This window comes from Girardinichthys multiradiatus, chromosome 7, assembly GCF_021462225.1.
Source record: "Girardinichthys multiradiatus isolate DD_20200921_A chromosome 7, DD_fGirMul_XY1, whole genome shotgun sequence".
NCBI lineage: Eukaryota > Metazoa > Chordata > Actinopteri > Cyprinodontiformes > Goodeidae > Girardinichthys > Girardinichthys multiradiatus.
Window position 1 is genome coordinate 35,636,209 of NC_061800.1, and position 20,389 is coordinate 35,656,597.

The window sequence follows — 20,389 nt, forward strand, 5'->3', positions numbered from 1 at the left end:
ATGAAAATCTAGATTACTGGGAAAACATATAAAAGTCTGCCTGAATAAACAGATGTGCACAAAGGAAATTGTTTAACACATGTTTGATGAGCCGCTGTGCCAACAACTTTGAGAAAAATTAAGTGAACTATCTTTGAATTTAAGGTTTTGTATGTTTTGGTCCCTGTCTAGTCTATGAAATGTTAAAAACAACCTCCAATAAATAACACCCAATGCACTGCAATGTGAAAATGTACATGTAAAAAACAAGTAAATCTTCTTGAGATTATCTATTGAAGTCTTTTCATTAAAAGCTTATTCTCTGTTCGAGAATAAAGGCACTTTTTCACAAAAAGGACCTGATATTTACCCACACTATATAAGAAGACATCTAACCTTTTTTTTCCGCATTGTTTGACATTAAATCAGATGAAAGTTTCCAAGAATTTTTAAAACAATTTAGTAAGCTGTCCTTAAGTTCATATGTTAATAGATATTTCCTCAGTAAAAGGTAGATTTGCCTTTTAAAATAAATGACTTGGATAAAACATTTTGAATAACCTTCCATAAGCTTCTCATAATAGTTCGCTGGGATTCTGGTCCATTCTGACAGAACTGGTGTAACTGGGTCAGGCTTTTAAATGATCTTGCTCACACAAACCTTTTCAGCCCTGCAAACAAATGTTCTGTGGGAGCGAGATCAGAGCTTTGTGATGGCAGTACAAACAGTGTTCACTCTAGTTTAGTTGCCTTAGATGTGCTGAAGAAGATTGCTCTTAATCATAACCAGTTCTCCTTGTTTAAAAGCTCTCCAGAAATTTCTTTGTCAGTTTTTTCTGGAAAAGAAACAATTAAATTAAATTAAAATATCCCCTGACCCACTTTCTGTTCTAATTTTAATGTGTTTTGTCCCCATATTCTGGTAACCTTGCACCCACCTTATACATGTTTTACAAATTATGCATAAAGGTATTTTTTTCTTTTTCATTGATATAGAAAAATAGCTTAAAGTGGTGCATTTAAAGCATTTATGTTAACCTTAAAGGTTAACATAAAAAAAATAAATAGATAAATAACCTGCAAAATATACATTTTGAAGCAATTTCCTGTGATGAGCACAAACTTTTACAAGTTGTTTTATATAAAATAATAAAATATTGGTTTTAAATATAATGCTCTGTTTGCGACAAAGATGAAAAAGGTCAATAAATGTCCGACCAGTCAAACCACACACATAAACACACCAGCATGTAGCTGCGGGGTCATTAAAGGTCATTAGTCATGCTGGCGACGTCAGACTGCTAATTGTGTTGGCTCTAAGATAAGAAAGTACAAGACACAGGCACACAGAGCACATGCAGTAGCTTTATACACAACAGATAACATGATGGCAACACTGGACCGCAAACATGAAAGATCTGTCAAAACCACCAAGAGAGAGACGCTGACAAGAAAGAAAGAAAGAAAGAAACTAATACATTCAGTGCTGCAAAAATATTAACACCTCGTGAACATTTTCAAGTTTTTCACTCTAGAACAGGCTTCAGTGTATTTCATCTGATAGACGGACACACAGTAGTGCATCACTTCAAAACAGATATATGAAATAAAAATGTTTGGTGTGAACACATTTATGTTCATTTCTCATAACCAACAGCCTTCAATAATGCCTTCTAGATGTTCTGTGAAGGCCTCAGAGGTTTGATGGAGAACATTGGTGTACAAACACCAATGTTTGTACACCAAACATTGGTGACAGGTCAGGGATTACGTTGTGGAGAAGTAAGAAACAAGTTTCGGCTGTAAAACAATATTCAAAACTCTGAGCATCTCATGAAGCAATGTTCAATCTTCTACCTACCAGAATATGGTTGTCCACCTAATTGACAGGCGGAGAGAATGAGGAGAACGTTATTCAGATAAGCAGCCTAGAAGACCATTGAAACTATGGAGGAACTGCAGAGATTCACAGCTCCGGTAGGAGGATCTGTTCATGGGACAACTATTAGTAATTTGTTCCAAAAATCTGGCCTCTATGGAAGAGTGGCAAGCAGAAAGTCATTGTTGAAGAAAGTCATACGTCCTGCTTGTAGTTTGTCATAAGTGGTGTTGAACACAGATCAAAGCAGACATACAGAAGAAGATGTTCTGGTCAGATGAGAGCTTTTAATGTGTTGGCCTACATGCAAACACCACGAGACAAAAAACAAACAATTACACACACCATCTAGAATGTGACACATGGTGGTGGCAGCATCATGCTGTGGGGGATGCTTTCCTGAAAGCTGATTAGAACTGATAGGAAGATGGATGAAACTAAGTTCAGAACAATCTTGGAAGAAAACCTGTTAGAAGCTGGAAAAGACTTGGGCTTGTAGTACAGTTTAGTCTCGAAACATGCAGCCAGAGCAATAATGGGAGTATTTAGATCAATAAGATCTCAGTAAAATATGTTGACATTTTGTGCTGACAAGTAACAAAATGGGAAAGGTATGCATAATATTTGTGGCAATGCATTGGTGAAATAATTAATATTCTTTGACTTGATCAATGTGACCTATTTTGGGCAACTCCAAGACATAAAATCCATTCAACAAAATAATCTTAGCAACAAAACTGGAAAGAGATTAGGACAAACAAGCCACTGTAAGTCCTCACAGATGATCAGTAATATCCAAATATGTGACACTTAAACATAAAAGTAGTTTGTTGTTAAGCCTCTAAGGCTGTAGAATAATTAACTGTTTGCTCTAATTGGTTCATTACGTTTGCAGAAACCAGAGGCTGGAGCCTGAACAGTGAGTCAGAGGTGGTCTTTAATAGCTGAAGCAAAGTGAAGAGAGTCAGAGCAGAGAGCACAGTGAGCCTCTCTGCTCCATCATGTTCTAACATTTTCCAGCCTGAACGTTGAAACTTTGCTCTCTGGTTATGGATAACGTCTCTGATGTAAGAATCTTTACTCTCACTGGGATTAATGAGACAATGGACCACAGAACTGCAATATTCTCACTCACTTTGGTGTATTACTGTGTGATTTTATTTTTAAATGTCTCCCTCATTGTCATTATAGTCTTGGATGAAAACTTGCATGAACCCATGTATGTTTTACTGTGCTGTGTTTGCATTAATGCAGTTTATGGCACCACCGGTTTCTACCCTATGTTCCTGTTAAACCTGCTGTGGTTTACTCAGGAAATCTCCTATGGGTGGTGTCTCTTTCAAGCTTTTGTCTTGTACTCCTTCGCTTGCTGTGAGCTGTCCATCCTGGCTGTCATGGGCTACGACAGGTACCTGGCCATCTGCCGACCGCTGCACTACCAGTCATTAATGACCATAAGGAGGCTCTCTCAGCTGGTGGGCTTCTCCTGGCTCACTCCTTTCTGCATTTTCTCCATCAGTATTCTGCTCACATCCAGACTGAAGCTTTGCAACCTGAAGATTAAGAAAATCTTCTGTGTGAATTGGATCATTGTTCAGCGCGCCTGCCAAGACAGTGACACCCTCTCAAATACTATTGTTTCATATGCAACAATTCTTATCTATGTGTCTCATGGCTTTTTCATCATTTGGACTTACATGCACATCATCAGAACATGTGCAACCTCCAAAGACGACAGGGTAAAGTTCATGCAGACATGCCTGCCTCATTTGGTCTCTTTGATCACTTTCCTGACTGTGATTGTTTTCGATTTGATGTACATGCGCTACAGCTCCACAGATCTGCCCCAAAGCCTTCAAAACTTCATTGCCATAGAGTTCATCCTCTTTCCCCCGATGGTGAACCCTTTAATATACGGATTCAAACTGACCAAAATACGAAACAGAATCCTGAGTTTATTTCGTATAGGAGGGCAGTGAGAACATATTGATTCTGTTTTATTGATTTTTTTACTTTACATCATCAGTCTGTGATCAAGCTTTGTATGCAACACAAGTAGGATGTATTTCACACCAATGTCAAATGGTCTACCACAAGTGCTGAGATACAAAAATTCTCTGTAACACCTTGTGTTCATCTGCCTAGCAACTCTGACCATGGTGATAGTTTTCCACCACACATAGCATGCTTGCATGGTGGCTAGAAACTAACTTTTTAGTCTCATCTGATCAAAGCATCATCTTACATGTATGCTGTCTTCTGTGTGGCTTGTGGCAAAACACAGAGATTTATTATTTAGTTTTCTGTCAATAATTCAACAATCTTGTTCATAAATGCTAGATTCATAGAGTGCACAGCTGTCTTGTGAAGAGATGTGGATCTTATTTACTGAGAGCCAACTACACACTGATGGACTCTAGTTACAAAGTGACACCTGAAGTCAGTTGTCTGCACTGGATTTTATTTAGGGGTAATATAGTAAAAAGGTGGTCAATACATATACATGCCACACTTTTCAGAAAAAAAAAAAATCCTTATGTATCATTTTTCTTTCACTTCACTGTCATGTATTTCTTTATGTTGGTCTGTTGGATTAATAAATCCCAATAAAATACATTGAGTTTTGTTTGGTTGTAAAGGAGCAAAATGTGAAAACGTTGGGGTGTGAATATTTAACAAGGCGCTATATTTGCGTTACGGTGTTGAGCTTCTTGAGTGGCATTGGTTCTCTTTTATCTGAATGTAGGTTGTGTTTTATCTATGATATAAAGACTTAAATTATCATTACATTATATTGACATGAGAGTATATTCAGGTTATGCCTTTCAAGTGATTAAAAGCAAAACAAATATTTGAAATTAAAATACATTTTTAAAAGTCTCAGTTTGTTTGCACTCAGTATCTGAATAAAAACAGATATTTTAAACACATTACATATTCTTGAAGAGTCTGAGTATATAAAGTTCAATTATACTTATCAGGGGTGTGTGTGGTTTCAGAGGCATCTCATGTATTTCTAACTCATCTGCTTTTTATTTCCATGTTCTGATTTTATTCCTTGGACCAGTAAGCTGCCCAGTGCAGCCCCAGCTGCAGCCCAAACAGTTGATTTGGTACTGGTCCCTGCAGGCAATCTGAAGGAGGCAACAAAGGCCCCAATCGCAGCTCCCAGCGCTGCGCCTCCAGCTCTGAGCCAGGTCCAGTCAGCCTCAGGGTTTGCAGTCTCGTTCTATGAGCCCAGGGGAGAGAAAAAAATGTGTTATTTCTATTGTAATGTGTTGTAGCATGAAGTTTTAATGCACCCTGAAATTATTGAAAGCTTCCTTCAGAATAGCCAGCCTTTCTTTTATTTTTTTTAATGTTCTCGATTAACAGTTCTTCAGGCCATCATCTTGTTTATGATAAAATCCCATTTAATGACTGTTCATTTCTGTTATCTACAGTATTCTGTTTTTAGAATTTCAGATAAAGCAGCTAAAGAAAAAAATCTTAATTTTTGTAAAAGGCCTCTACTAACAAAGTTCCTAAAGATTATTATTTTTCTAAAAATCATCAGCTATTGGGCAGAAATGAGTGAAAAGTGGCCAAAGAAAAAGAAACATTTATTAAGACCATCAAAAAGTCTGAAGAACAACTAATTAAGGTGATTCTACAATTTTACAGAAAGATTGAGATTAAATTGGACAGAGTTGGACTCTGTCCAGCAGTAACATCTGTAGTTGTTTCTCTCACCTTCTTAGGGGCCCCGATGCAGTCATCCAACACTGACTGTGTTTTATCGCCTGGTTCTGAAAGTTAACACACATTTATCAGTCATTTAGAAACAAATCCGTTTGTTCAGAGCTGCATTTGGTCAGACTAGACTTTATTCAGCCTCTATTTCTTACGAGTTGCTAATTTATCCCTTTCTACTTACAAAACCACAAATAAATCATTTCATACCAGACTACTTAACCAATATTAGTTTATTTCTCTTGGAAGTTTTATTAACTTTTTATGAATTATAGAGAAAAATAATTTGATTTAAATGTAAATTACAGTAAATTAGTTTATGTGAAAGCTGCCTACAGTTTTAAAAATACTCCTCTGATTTTATCTAGGTTAATTTTCTGATTTTGTTTAAATTAGAAATCCAGAAAGCTTGGAATGATCCCTAATTAACTGTACATTTTAATATTAGCCTGTAAATTACTCAGCGGAAAGATTTCATGCTTAATTTGATTGAAATGTGAGAACAGCCTCCATCTTCAGACAGATGTTATGGCTGCAGTGATTGTTAACATTGTTGAAACTAAAAAGTCTCTCTGATGTTTAGAAATGTTTCAGAACAATAAAACTATTTTTTATTGGCTTTTAATGTGACATAGCTCTTATGTTACCTAAAGTCCGCTTCTGATTGGTCGATTAGTCTCTTGGGACATCTCCTCTCCCAGAGGATAAGACTAAACCTTAGACTCCATCAAAAAAACTTTCCAGACCAGGCCAAAGAGAACCGATCAACATTTCAACATCTGGTTGTTTAAATGTGGAATTTTCTTCTGCTATGCTTCGTTTGTCTATTTAGTTTCTTCAACGTTTTGTTTTGTTTTTCCTCCAGACACACCTTAGAGAATCCTTTCCTTAAGTTTAGTAAGTTATCTAGCTTACTAGGTTACTCCTGTTTTATTAATAATCCCTATGGGGAGATCCATAGATCTGAACCCCTCAGCCATCCAACAACCTGTGACAGAACTGCCTGCTCTTCTGCCTCAGAGCAACACCGTACTGGAAATTTCCTGGCAGTTAAACTGAGAGTCAATTTATTTTAATTTTTATTAATTTCACCTTTATGTATTCAGTTAAATCTCACTGCCTATTTTCTTTTTCCCCTTCTTTCTCAACTGTACTTCCTACACTCCATGACCTTTAGCATTTTAAGTAATGTCATTTGTGTCTGGTGTGAGACTGTTCAACTGGCTAAATATAACAGTAACATGTAAAATACAAGGTCATATTATCATTGATTGTGGTTTTTATCCCCTGTTTACATCTGTCGAGCATATTCCAGTAAACATGACCCCAGATTAAAACCAAAAAAACTATGAGTGATCAACATATGTTACTGATTGGAGTCACATGGCCACATTTACTTGCAGTGGAATATTACTGCATGAAAGAAAATTACATCAAAAAATTACGTCAAAGCGGGCACAAATAATCTAAAATTCATTGGTGATTGGTCAAAAACATCTCATCACAGAAGCCTTTTTATAACCGACAATATAAGAAGTAAGTTTGTTGTATTCACTTGGTCTGGTGTTTCCACAGGGGCCTGATGTGATTGTGAAGGCCCAGTTCATTTGTCTGAGGAGCTCCCTCATTGCCTTTTGCTCGCGTTTGTTTTCAGAAAATTCAGAGTTGACCTCTGTCTCTATTCTCAGAAGGTGCATCTGCATCGCTTTCATTGTTGCCTGTAGCACTTTCTTTGTATCTTCGTTTTCTCTCCTGAGTCGCTCGGCTGCCTCTTTGAGTTCTTTTGCTTCCTGTTTGTGGTCCGTCATCATTTGTTCGAGTTCTTTATCTTTTCTCTCACACATTGTCTTCAAAACTGCTGCCTCCTTCATTTTTCCATGCAGCATTTTCTCTTTCACCTCAACCTTTTGCTTGGTAGCTTTTATTAGCTCATCGTTTGCAGCACAGCTCTCTTTCAGACTTCTTATCATCTCCTCTTTTTCCCCGAGAACGGTTCTAAGATTGCCGTTCTCCTTACTGTCCTCCAATATTCTGCTGATCACTTCATTATGATCTTGTTTTTGTTTGGCACCTCTGGTTTTCTCTTCTTCTACTGTCTTTTTCAAGGCTTCAATTTGATCATCTTTCTCTCTGGTTGATTTAATCAAGTCTTCTACTATCCTCTCTTTCTCCTCAACCAATTGCACAAGGAGATCTGTGTTGGATTTTGCATTCTCAAACTTTTTTGCAATCCTTTTGGAGCTTTGCGCCAGCTTTTTGTTGGTTTGTTGAAGGTCAATTAAACTCTTCATCAAGCATGATGTATCACTCTGCATCACAGTCTCTTCAATCTTGTGTAACAGATCTTCAACCTGAAGGTCTTCAGCCCTCTTTGTATTATCAAAAACATGATACCTGTTTCCACATTTGTCCACCAGCTGCTGCAGAGAGGGCCATCTTTCGATGTGTTCCTCGATGGAAGTCATTCTCAGTTTGTCCCCCCATGTGAAGAGCACAATGATCCGACTCAAAACCCAAAGTCCAAGTAAGCTCAAGTGCTCCTCTGCTTTCCTTTTGTCAGTTTCAGCGAAGGTTTCATCACAGCGTACGACTACAAGGATGAGGTGAGGTTTAAAGAGAGATGCACTGTTGGATATCTGCTTCTGAACCTCCTGAGGTGTGTTTTCAGAGCAGTATCGTCCATGCCATCCAGGAGTATCGATCACAGAGACAGCTCTTTTGCCAACAACACCCCGTCTCTCTGTGCACAGAAATGTCGGATATCCAGGAGAAACAACGTGATATCCAAGGATAGTGTTTGCAGAAGAGCTCTTTCCAACGTGCTTTGGCCCCACAATAAGAATCCGGACTTCTGAAAGTGAAGGAGACGTTCCTGTGTTGAGAAAAAAGGAAAAAAGTTGAAAACTGAAATCACACCAATTGGTGGGATTCTTGTAAAAGCCTATTTGTGCAAATGGGTTTGTTTTCATTTTAGATTTATAAATCGGCTATTTAGGATCAGTTTAGAGTTGAAGTCCAATTTGTCTTTCTCTTTCTTGGTGGACCAGTTCCAGTTTTATTTTGTTTGCTGGATTTATTTTCTGTGCAGCTTTCTGTTTACTTCCTGTTTTCATTGTCCACTTCCATTTTGTGCCCGCAAACAGAACATTCCCTATCCAGGTACTTAAACCTGGCCATATCGGTTGATTGTTCCTTGTAATTAAATATTTTCATGAATTATGGAGATGAACTGTCATGAAAATGCTGAAATCTCTGGATATTAATATCTTTTTTAGATATTAATATCCAGAGATATTAAAATGTGAATGGAGTGTATTTCTATTACACTCCATTCACATTTATTTTAGTTCTGAACCCTATTTTTGGTTGGTCAACTCTTATTAGATATGACAGATTATCACTTTATTACAGATTATGACTGAGTCATAAAACCACATTGCCTTCCAGAAGACTAACAGTTTACTTCAGTAGAGACATTTTGAAGAACAAACATTTTCTCTACTGCACATCTCTTTTCAGTAGTTTTAGTGCTATTTGGAGAAAATATCAACCTGCTTGAATAATTTACCTTTTTGAATGTTTCTGCTCATTAGGGCTATACAAGAGTTAGCTTGTAAATGCTTGAAATATTTTTTTTAAATACCTCTAAAGACAACCAGAGAACCCCAAAAGGTTGTTGTACCACAGTGTGAGGACACTGGAGCTAGATCTTTCTAAGAAACAAACGTTTGAAATGTTTTTTAATCGATGAGTTAGACTATAAAGCTGAGTGTGGGGTTATCTTTGTCTACATTTCTGCCTCCACTGTTGACATAGTGTAATGAATGGTACTTACAGGGTCAGTAAAGGATACTTACCTTTCAGAGATCTGAGAGCACGTCTGACCAGCTTCACTTTGCTTCGTCTTAAAGCGGCCCTCTCCACAACCTCCTTCATCTCCCAGTCAGTTGTTTTATCAGTTGTGATCTCATATCCTGGTCCTCCTCCATCTTTGTTTTCTGTGATCATAACTTCAATCTTCTGAAGTAGATCTGCAACCTGAGCATCATCATCCTCCCCCCAGACGCTTGTGTCTAAAAGATGGTATCTATATGCACACTTCTCCAGAATAGCTTTGAGAAAACCATATTTAGAAGTGTAAGTTTCCACAGAGGTTCCTCTCAGTCGTTCACATCTAGTAAAGATCATGATTGTGCTCCTCCACAGAGTGTCACTTAACAACTCAAGAGGTCCCTCCACTGTCCACTCTCTGCCTTTATGTGAGCTGATGGGGACTATGAAGAGGAAGGCATGAGGTCCTGGAGGACACATGGAGACGCAGGCTGCCATGTTCACATTCACCAGGCCAGGGTCCTGCACAGAGTAGTGGATCCACCTCTCAGGGGTGCTGACTACTACAACCTTCCGTCCTCCAACAAGGACACCTTGTCTCCTAACGCACATCTTCACATCTCTGCTGACGTCGAACATCTGTCTCCCGAGGATGGTGTTTCCCGTTAAACTCTTCTCCAACCAGTCGTGCCCCAAGAGAACAATCCTTATCTCCTGAAGACTTTGTGTGTCCCCTGTTAATAGACAAGTTGAATGAACCAAGCTTTCACTGATTCTTTTACTATACAGTGACCAGGAACCAACAAAACATTGGTTCAATACCGTCTATATACCATTGATCAACGCACTACTTAATGTGGGTCTATCATTTCAGATCCCAATGCAAGGCATTGAAGTTTGTGGTTGTAACATGACATACTCCAACTGTAGTGGGTATGACTACTGTGGCAAGTTACTCTACAGTAAATTTATTTTAAAGTAAAAGTATCAGTCAATAGCCTCTCCCCAATCTTGCTCATCCAATGAAAGCTCAAAGTGTATCACTTGCTGCCAGAATAATTTTTATCATGGTAGCTACTAATCTCCAGTAATAAAAGGAAACATCAATACTGAATTATTGACCACACTCATTACAATACAATTTACCAGCATAGTTCAGAAAAGGTCAAACTTCACTAAAAGGATCTAAAATAGCCTCATATTGTTTGGAGCAATGGCTCTGAGGATTTAAAAAGAAACACCACTTTTCTACCTGTGCTGCAGTGTTAATACTAGCCATATACCCAATTAGAAACAAGCAGAAATCCTGTTTGATGACTGAGTTGTTTTCCTTTACATGCACCTCTATGGTTGTGCTACACTCAACATCTTCGTCAGCATGTCTGCTTATGAAAATATGTCATTCTTTGCAGCAACTTGGTTGTGTTTCTCATCGTTGCAGAAGTGCTTATGTTTGCAGTGGCCTGTCTGAGATTGCAACAATTACAACTTTTAGTTTTCATATTACTTCATTTTAAAATATTTTTTTAAGTATAATGTTTCTGCTAATTGTCTCCTACAGCCATTACAAGAGGACAGCTGCAGCCCTGGACATTATATAAATACTTGTTTATGTTTAAGCAGCAAAATAAGTGTCAGATTAACAAGTATGTGACTGACATGTCCCCACTGATGTTTTCTTAAGGACTGGATATTGGACTAATGTTAGAACACTGTTGGTTCTGCAGTCTCACTTCCAGAAGCTGATTTCTTTTGTCGGCCGTCTACAACAAGGCATACTCAAATTTAAATTCAGTCAACAATTAGATGTAAATACTACAAATATTGGGCTTTTTTGAGTATTAGATAAGTAAAATATGTCATTGACACATATATAAGGAATCGATAAAGGATGATCACACTTGGAATGCCATCTGTACATTTGTCACATAAAGGTTAGTAACATTAACGACTTACAGAAAATAATTCAAATGAGCATCTTACCTTTCCCGGTCTCTGTTCTGCAGGCCATTAAAATTCTTACTTAGGCCTTTTTCCCTGTAGAAACATTTGTTTAAAGGTGATCCATAACATTTAGACTCAAAGTGGATTCACAACATCAGAACTATAGCGTAAACCTATATACTTTAATGGTTCAGTCTCCTCCCCAGGGTGTGAAATCCAGCCAATGTGACCCTCCTGAGAAGAAACATCATGTAATTAACACACAAAGAGCAGCTTTGTTATAGCGTGATTACATCAAGCAGCCTTTTAATTTAAAACCTGAGGATTAGTACGGGTGAAACCTACCGCAATATTTCAGACGAGTTTTACTGTGAGTCATGAGATCTGCAGACAACATCTATTATGGTTTCACATTTACGCTGGAGATGCTGAACTGGTTATTTGTCTGCTTGGTGTTGCCAAAACAGGTCAGAACTGCAGAGACACGGACTGTACCTGAAGGTAACACAGGAAACATGCTGCAAATTCTAAAGTCTTGTTTACAGTCATATTAAACGAATTGGAATATGCTTTTTGATGAAGCTAATCAAATTAAAAGTTTATTTTGAAATTAATAACCAATAAGCAGGTATTAAACATAGTTTTTATTCATTTCTGTATTAAAAACTAATTTTTTATTAGTCTGATGTACTATTCTAATCTTCAATGTCATGTTGTTATTAGCTGTAACTGGAAAAGTATCATAATTAACAGTAAAGAAAGGTGGAAAACATCGATCTGTGTGTAATTTATTTAGTTTCACTTTAATTGAATTACTAATAAAAATGAATTTTCAATAATATTCTAATTTATCGAATATAATACCATACAGTATATGAGATATGATAGGAATTAGTTGAAGCAAAACATCTATTTTATGAAGAAAACGTATTTTTTCAAACACAGTTGCAAAACCTATTAAACTTAAATAATGTTAATGTGTTTAAGGACTATTTATGTTACAGATGAATTTGCTCATATTTATGTAGATAATTGTTTTAAAACTATATATTGCAAGGCTAAAGAAGTTCAGCCTGAGTGCCGGTGGTGCACTTCTACTCCACCATCATTGAGTCCATCCTCACCTCCTCCATCACTATCTGGGATGCTGCCACCATCAGGGACAAGGGCAGGCTGCAGCGTATCATTCGCTCTGCAGAGAGGGTGATTGGCTGCAATCTTCCTTCTCATCAGGAACTGCATGCCTCAAGCAGGAAAGATTACAGCTGACCCCTCCCACCCTGGACTTAAGCGGTTTCAGACTCTCCCCTGAAAATCTGTTTGTGGTGTCCATTGTTTTCAGCCACCTTTACTCTGATACCCCTAAATAAAATCCAGTTCAACCAGTTGCCTTGAAAAGTCATTTAATAAGTAAATAGAACTCAACTGTGTGTAATTTAATCTCAGTATATATCCAGCTGTTCTGTGAAAACTCAAAGGTTTCATTAAGACCAAAGCTTAAAGCAGGGTTATCTAACAAAACAATATATCAAGCTTTGAACATTTGACAGAGCTCTGTTCAATCCATCATCCAAAAGTATAGTTGTGCACTCCACAAATCTGGCCTTTATGGAAGAGTGGCAAGAAGAAAACCGTGGAGTGTCCAAAAATGCCTCAAACCATCTGGAGGACACAGAAGATATGTGGAAGTGCTGTCGTCAGGTGAGACCAAAGCTAATGTCTAAATAGAAATTCTGATAAAGAGTAAAACAGACAACTAACACCACCCTGAACACACCATCCCACTGTGAAACCTGGTGGTGGCTGCATCATGCTGTGGGGATGGCTATCTTTAGCAGGGAAAGGAAAGCTGGTCAGGATAGACAGGAGAATGGACGGGCAACGCAGGAAGAAGCTCCAAAACACTTGAGACTGGGAAGGTAGGTTCACCTTCCAGCAGGACAATGACCAAAAACACTATGGAATGGTTTGAAGCAAAGCAAGTTCGTATGTTAGCACGGCCTAGTAAAAGTCCAAACCAAAGACAAAGCTTTCAGAGTATCTCAATCTAATCGTACTGAGCTTGAGCCATTTAGCAGAACATTAGATCATTTCACAATTACGTTCCACTTTGTGCTGGTCTATTACGTCAAATCCATTGAATTTTGGGAGTTTTTTGTGACAAACTATGAAATGGTTCAAAAGGGGTGAATGGCATTGCAGTTGTGTGTCATATCTGAGACTTTTGCTTTAGCCACAAAATAAATCAACTGATTAAACAATCTCAAAGGACACCAATTCCATCATCATGATAATTAAACAAAGTACAAAATGTGCCTGTATAGTTGCTCATATAAAAAAAGAACAAATTGAAGATTTTTATGACTTCAGGGAACATTTAAATGTATGAATAAATTTAGTTTATGTCCTCATATTGACATGTTTTTTAGAGGTTTAAGTTTCGACACTCATCTTTCGACTTTCTGCTTGTAGCTGTATTGATGACAGAGCGCTGTGATTGGCAGGGTGTGAACATCCAAGCAGGAAATGCTTCCATAGTGTCAAACATCCAGTGAAACTGTTCTTCTGCAGACACAACAGAGCCCACAGTGGAACCTGGAGATTGCTGCACGTTTCTTCTCCTCTCTAACCAGATTCCCTGAAATCGGCATCTGCATAAGCATTTCAAATATACAATAAGCCATTTTTTTTATTCCTGCCTTGAGTGATTGAACGCCAGGAAACCATTGCAATCAAAAAGGTTACCTCAAGCATTTTAGATAGTAATTCCTACACATATTTACAGAATGTTTACCACCAATTATCCAAAAGAATGAGAATGAATGTGGCAACTGCAAGAAACACACAACTTCCCCAGAAAGCTTTTTTATTTAGATTCAGTTAATGCCACAGCAGTTGCATCACCAGTCTGTAAAAGAATCCCTGAGTCAGAATGAACTCGATTCACTGACTGTGCAGATATGCACATCATGCATTAAAAAAACAGAAGTGCAAGAAGAAATGATTAATTGCAAGGTCTAAAAACTGCTGAAATAACAGTGCAGCCATTCAAAGAGAGCGCACTGTGGAAAAATGAGCATCTAAGGCATTTCTACACAGAGCATCATCCTTATTTACATTATGTACAAGAAACCCATCAGTTGTAGGAATACAGATAAACGTGTCATTCAAAAAGTCTAAAAAGCAGCTTGGCATAGCTCTACTTTCTACAGGGGAGTAAGACATTCAGCATATATACATATCTGTACCTTACACCAAGCCACACTACTGTGACTAAATGTGTTGCATCTCAGGTGAAATTTGTGAATGTGTCATGAAAAACAAAGGTCAATAATGCTGGTGTGACTGAACGTGGTTGGAGAAGCAGTGCCTGAAGATGCACTCCTTTCATCTGCATGGCTGTGTTCATGCACAGAGAAACTCAGACAAAGCAAAAGAAATCCAAGGAGTAAACGCTGCTTCATGATTAAATCCTTTAATATTCTCAGGCGTTTATATGGAACATAAAAATAATAGCTGTAGAAAAGAAAAAAACCAAATCAAACAGCTGATGCAAGATGTGAAACTAATGGGGATAATTAAAGCGCTTATAGTTCAGCCTCAATTTGTAGAATCATTTCAGTGAAATCAAAAATGCAAAGATAAAAAAAACGTTGATCAATTAATAGAAACATCTCCTGAAAAACATTTTTGAATTATTCTGAAATTTTCAGCAACTTTATTTCTGCTTTACCATTTAAATTGTTACTTCACCAAGCTAGAACAGCTTATTTCTCATCAATAGAAGAAAACAAGAATAATCCTTGGTTTCTCTTTAGTACAGTTGCTAAATTTACACAGAGTCATAGCTCTGTTGAGCCATCCATTCCCTTAGCTCTCAGCAGTCAAGACTTTATGGGATTCTTCTTAAATAAAATTGATTCTATTGAAAATAAAATATTTGACATACTCCCGAAGATGATTACTTCATCCTCAGCAAGTGAGACAACATTGGAAATAACTGCAGAACCTGATTTGTGTTTGGACTGTTTTGATCCTGTGGAACTTCTTGAGTTATCAGAAATATTAGCTTCATCTAAACCTTCAACTTGTATGTTAGACCCAATCCCAACCAAATTATTTAAGGAAGTGTTCCCTCTGATTACCAGGTATGATTAACCAATCCTTAGTAAATGGATATGTACCACAGGCTTTTAAGGTAACTGTAATTAAACCTTTACTTAAGAAACCTTCGCTTGATCGAGATGACTTGAAAAATTACAGACCTATATCCAATCTTCCATTGTTATTTAAAATTCTTGAGAAAATAGTTGCTAATCAAATGTGTGAGCATTTACACAACAATGACCTGTTTGAAGAGTTTCAGTCAGGTTTCAGAGCTCATCATAGCACTGAAACAACTCTGCTGAAAGTCACTACTGATATTCTATGGCCTCAGATAATGGACTTGTGTCTGTACTGGTTCTGTTAGATCTCAGTGCTGCATTTGATACAGTCGGCCATAATATTCTCTTAGAAAGGCTGGAATATGCTGTAAGGATCAGGGGAACAGCGCTAGGCTGGTTTAAATCTTATCTGTCTGACAGATTCCAGCTTGTTCATGAAAGTGATAAATCATCTTTAAACTCCAGGGTTGATTGTGGAGTACCACAGGGTTCAGTACTTGGGCCAATTCTCTTTACTATATATATGCTTCCAATAGGTGAAATTATCTGGCAGCATAGGATAAATGTTCAATGTTACGCTGATGATACTCAGCTTTACTTATCCATAAATCCTGATGAACCCAACCAGTTAGATAGACTACAAGCATGTCTTGAAGACATAAAAACTTGGATGACTTTACATTTTTTGCTTCTAAATTCAGAAAAGACAGAAGTTGTTGTCTTTGGACCGGAGTCTTTAAAAAAGAAACTGCTTAGTTGATCACTTAACCTGGATGGCATTAAATTGACCTCCGGTAATAAAGTAAAAACCCTTGGTGTTATTTTTGACCTGGACATGTCATTTCAATCCCATATTAAACAGGTTTCTAGGATTTCCTTCTTTCATCTCCGGAACATTGCAAAAATTAGAAATATCCTGTCCAGGGGTGATGCTGAAAAACTAGTCCATGCATTTATTACTTCAAGGCTGGACTTTTGTAATTCTTTACTATCAGGATTTCCACAAAATGAAGTTAAAAGCCTTCAGCTGATTCAAAATGCTGCAGCAAGAGTTCTGATGAAAATTAAAATGAGAGATCATATTTCTCCTATTTTAGCTTCCCTTCATTGGCTCCCTGTTAAATCCAGAATAGAATTTAAAATTCTCCTCCTCACATATAAAGCCCTTAATGATCTTGCTCCATCATACATCAGAGATCTGATTGGTCCAAATGTTCCTAACAGAGCACTTTGTTCTCAGACTGCAGGTTTACTGGTGGTTCCAAGAATCTCTAGAAGTAGAATGGGAGGCAGATCCTTTAGTTATCAGGCTCCTCTCCTGTGGAAACAGCTCCCAGTTTTAGTCCGTGAGGCAGACACCCTGTCTACTTTTAAGGCTAGGCTTAAAACTTTCCTTTTTGATAAAGCTTATAGTTAGAGTGCCTTAGGTTATCCTGAGCTATCTTCCTTATTTCTTACTTCCTTCTTCTTCCCTCCCTGTTGGATGGAGTAAGGGGAGTCAGGTTTAGCCTAAACCGGCTCAGTTATGGTTGAGGTGCAAACGCACTCTCCATTTCTGCTACCTGTGTGACCCGCTTTCTTTTCCAATGGTTATAATCAGTCAGACAGAGAGAGGTATCCTGATCCTTGTGGTTTTTAGTATAACAATGGCCATCAGTGGGCCTAGATGGACGAACTTGATCAGTTTATAATTTTACTTAGTGCCCCTACACATGGCACGTTCCGGGGTGGCCGGGCTCTGGCACTTGGTGGTTTGGTCTGGCCTCCACGGCGGCCCCGCGCCGTTCCGGACCCTTTATAGGGTGCCTTGAGACAACATTGTTGTAAATAAGCGCTATATAAATAAATGGAGGACAAAATGACCACTTTCACCCTCTTCGCTACATTCTCACACCACTCTCCAATTTTGCATTATATGCCGTTATTTCAGTTTTTAACTCTACAGATGATCCACTTGGCCCTGTCTTTCAGTGATTAACCCTTTCTCTCTCCTAGATATAGCAATTGACTGAGCTTTTACTGTAACTAATTATATGTGCTCTCTTTCAGACTCTAACCATGAAAACTGGTTCAAAGTTTTATCTGTTCTTTCTTTCTAGATGAAATGACTAAAGGAGCTACATCCACTAACATTTACTTTTCCTTCCCATAGAAAGTACTCCTAGATCAATGCTTCTGTATTCTTTGTGTGTCTCTGCTCTGTTCTCTCAAACCCCCAGTCGGTCGTGGCAGATGGCCGCTCACACTGAGCCTGGTTCTGGTGGAGGTTTCTGCCTGTTAAAAGGGAGTTTTTCCTCTCCACTGTCGCTACATGCATGCTCAGTATGAGGGAGCTGCAAAGTCAATGCCAATGACTGTCCACTGTCTCTTCATGCTCATCCGGGAGGAGGGAATGCTGCAAGTCACTGACTGGATGCAATCTGGTGGGTTTCCTTAGATAGAACAACTTTTTATCCACTTTGAACAAATAACCAGCTCTATATCCTCTACAGGGTACTCGAGGGTTCATGGGAGTTTGCCCAACCGGTTCACATGTGTTTTGTGGACCTGGAGAAAGCATTCCACTGTGTCCCATGTGGTGCCCTGTGGGGTTGCTCCAGGAGTATGGAATCGGGGGCCCTTTACTAGGGGCCATCCGGTCTCTGTACAAGCGGAGCAGGAGTTTGGTTCGCATTGCCGGCATTAAGTCAGACCTGTTCCCGGTGCATGTTGGACTCCGGCAGGGCTGCCCTTTGTCAAGGAGGGGGGTATGGTTTGGGGACCAGATGATTTCGTCTCTTCTTTTTGCAGATGACGTGGTCCTGCTGGCCCCCTCTAGCCAAGACCTACAGCATGCACTGGGCCGGTTCGCAGCCGAGTGCGAAGCGGCAGGGATGAAAATCAGCTCCTCCAAGTCAGAGGCCATGGTTCTCGACTGGAAAAGGTTAGCTTGTCCTCTTCAGGTTGGAGGGGAGTTCCTGCCTCAAGTGGAGGAGTTTAAGTATCTCGGGGTCTTGTTCACGAGTGAGGAAAGAATGGAGCAGGAGATCGACAGACGGATCGGTGCGGCTGCCACAGTAATGGGGGCGCTGTGCCGGTCCGTTGTGGTGAAGAGAGAGCTGAGCCGAAAAGCAAAGCTCTCGATTTACCGGTCGATCTACGTTCCTACCCTCACCTATTGGCCATGAACTTTGGGTTATGACCGAAAGAACGAGATCCCGGATACAAGCGGCTGGAATGAGCTTCCTCCGTAGGGTGGCCGGGCACTCCTTTAGAGATAGGGTGAGGAGCTCGGCCATCCGGGAGGGGCTCAGAGTAGAGCCGCTGCTCCTCCACATCGAAAGGAGCCAGTTGAGGTGGCTCGGGCATCTATACCGGATGCCTCCTGGATGCCTTCCTCAGGAGGTGTTCCAGGCACGTCCCACCAGGAGGAGGCCCAGGGGACGGCCCAGGACACGCTGGAGGGACTATGTCTCTCGGCTGGCCTGGGAACGCCTTGGGCTCCCCCCGGAGGAGCTGGAGGAGGTGTCTGGGGAGAGGGACGTCTTTGCGTCTCTGCTGAGTCTGCTGCCCCCGCGACCCGGTCCCGGATAAAGTGGAAGATAGACGAGTACGAGTACAAGTGAACAAATAACAGAATCTAACTGCACTGTTCAATGATTAGGATTAATTGGAATGTATGTACCTGACTTTTGTGAAGGGCCTTGAGACAACATGTGTTGTGAATTGGCGTTATATAAATAAACTGAATTCAATTGAATTGAATTGAACTTTATAACACTTTGACTTAGAAAATAGGACATTGGTTCTTGGAAACCAGCCCTTTTACTATTCATTTGAACAGTACAGCTGTTAGTGAAGGCTGGTAGTTTTATTCCTGTGCCTCTAGTGGAAAACAAACAGAACAAACAGAAAAATAAGCCTCCCAAAAAACAAATTCTCACTTGCCTTTCAAGGCAGAACAGAAAAACCCTACTTACAGCTAATTTCTAAAGTCACAGGAAAAAGATAATTTGGTCAGACTTAGAAAACAAGTCTGTGAAAACACGTGTTCTGAATGGTCTTTCAGGGCTTCCGTAGTGTATTTGTTCACATCATAACTCAATATTTAAATACATTCAAAAGGAGCTGTATGCAGAAATGATTGTAATTGTTGATTGTTAGTTATTTTAAAGATACTTGTGCAAAATCTTTTTTTAAAAAGGTGAATAAAAAAAATAAAAACATGAAGATTAAACGAAGATTTTTGATAGTGCTTCAACTTAGCAGAAGAGTCATCGTTTTGAACATAACCATAAGGACTATCGATGTCATTCTTGTTTTTTTCAGAACGGACAGGGGAACATTATTCTGAATCCTTTTTTGTTGGCCAAATATTATTATAAGCACAAGACTTTGTAAAGTGAAACGGAAAATGGAGGAACAGTCAAAATTGCCTGAAGTTCTTCTTGAAAAACATTCTAGAACTACAAAACGATGAGGCTCATCAATGTGTTTCTTTCACCGTAAGTATCAGCAGGCCTTGGTGAAGAATTATGAAGATTTTCATGCATCTACAGAAATCTGTCTAGGAGTAGTGACAATGCAAAATTTGATAATTTGGAAAACTTTTAATTTGAAGTTAAGTGAAGGACAGAATTGGTACTCTGAAACAAAAGGTCTAAAGCAGAACAAAAATGAGTGACTTTAGTCATTCTAAAAAGCTGAATTGTTCTGCATATAACAGCTTAACAGGAATGGTTAATTGAATTATAAAAGAGCAAAAGTCACCATTGAAGACCACTTTAACACAGAGATGAAGAGTTCCCATGAAAAAGATAAACAATCAAATGAATCAGCAGAACACTAACCTTAAATGTGAAACAGAGAAATGCAGACA

General features: G+C 38.8%; 3 protein-coding genes across 3 annotated transcripts; 1 reads left to right on the top strand and 2 right to left on the bottom strand.

Annotated features, from left to right (window-relative positions):
* The first annotated feature begins 1,363 nt into the window (after positions 1-1,363).
* LOC124871051 (olfactory receptor 52K1-like) lies at positions 1,364-4,402 on the top strand. The gene has a single exon (XM_047369991.1). The coding sequence runs from the start codon at positions 2,908-2,910 to the stop codon at positions 3,835-3,837; it is 930 nt and encodes a 309-aa protein (XP_047225947.1). The 5' UTR covers positions 1,364-2,907; the 3' UTR covers positions 3,838-4,402.
* Positions 4,403-4,408: 6 nt separating this feature from the next.
* On the bottom strand, positions 4,409-9,742 carry LOC124871050. The gene is made up of 4 exons (XM_047369990.1): positions 9,448-9,742; positions 7,146-8,462; positions 5,591-5,646; positions 4,409-5,087 (listed from the first exon to the last, which is right to left on the bottom strand). The coding sequence occupies exons 1-4, from the start codon at positions 9,596-9,598 to the stop codon at positions 4,875-4,877; spliced, it is 1,737 nt and encodes a 578-aa protein (XP_047225946.1). The 5' UTR covers positions 9,599-9,742; the 3' UTR covers positions 4,409-4,874.
* LOC124870868 (GTPase IMAP family member 2-like) lies at positions 9,639-11,577 on the bottom strand. Its single transcript, XM_047369694.1, has 3 exons — positions 11,405-11,577; positions 9,740-10,155; positions 9,639-9,677 (listed from the first exon to the last, which is right to left on the bottom strand). Exons 1-3 carry the CDS (start codon positions 11,430-11,432, stop codon positions 9,639-9,641), a joined length of 483 nt encoding a protein of 160 aa, XP_047225650.1. The 5' UTR covers positions 11,433-11,577.
* Between the last annotated feature and the right edge of the window lie 8,812 nt (positions 11,578-20,389).

What these genes read in the sequence shown, in the direction of transcription:
- LOC124871051 (XM_047369991.1), top strand. Translation starts at nt 2,908, where the DNA reads ATGGATAACGTCTCTGATGTAAGAATCTTTACTCTCACTGGGATTAAT.
- LOC124871050 (XM_047369990.1), bottom strand. Translation starts at nt 9,598, where the DNA reads ATGATCACAGAAAACAAAGATGGAGGAGGACCAGGATATGAGATCACA. An exon ending in CTGTGGAAACACCAGACCAA is followed by an intron (nt 5,647 to 7,145) that starts GTGAATACAACA and finishes GTTAACTTTCAG; the next exon opens with AACCAGGCGATAAAACACAG. An exon ending in GCATCGGGGCCCCTAAGAAG is followed by an intron (nt 5,088 to 5,590) that starts GTGAGAGAAACA and finishes CTGGGCTCATAG; the next exon opens with AACGAGACTGCAAACCCTGA.
- LOC124870868 (XM_047369694.1), bottom strand. Translation starts at nt 11,432, where the DNA reads ATGGCCTGCAGAACAGAGACCGGGAAAG. An exon ending in CAGAACAGAGACCGGGAAAG is followed by an intron (nt 10,156 to 11,404) that starts GTAAGATGCTCA and finishes GTCTATTAACAG; the next exon opens with GGGACACACAAAGTCTTCAG. An exon ending in AACGACTGAGAGGAACCTCT is followed by an intron (nt 9,678 to 9,739) that starts GTGGAAACTTAC and finishes GTGTGCATATAG; the next exon opens with ATACCATCTTTTAGACACAA.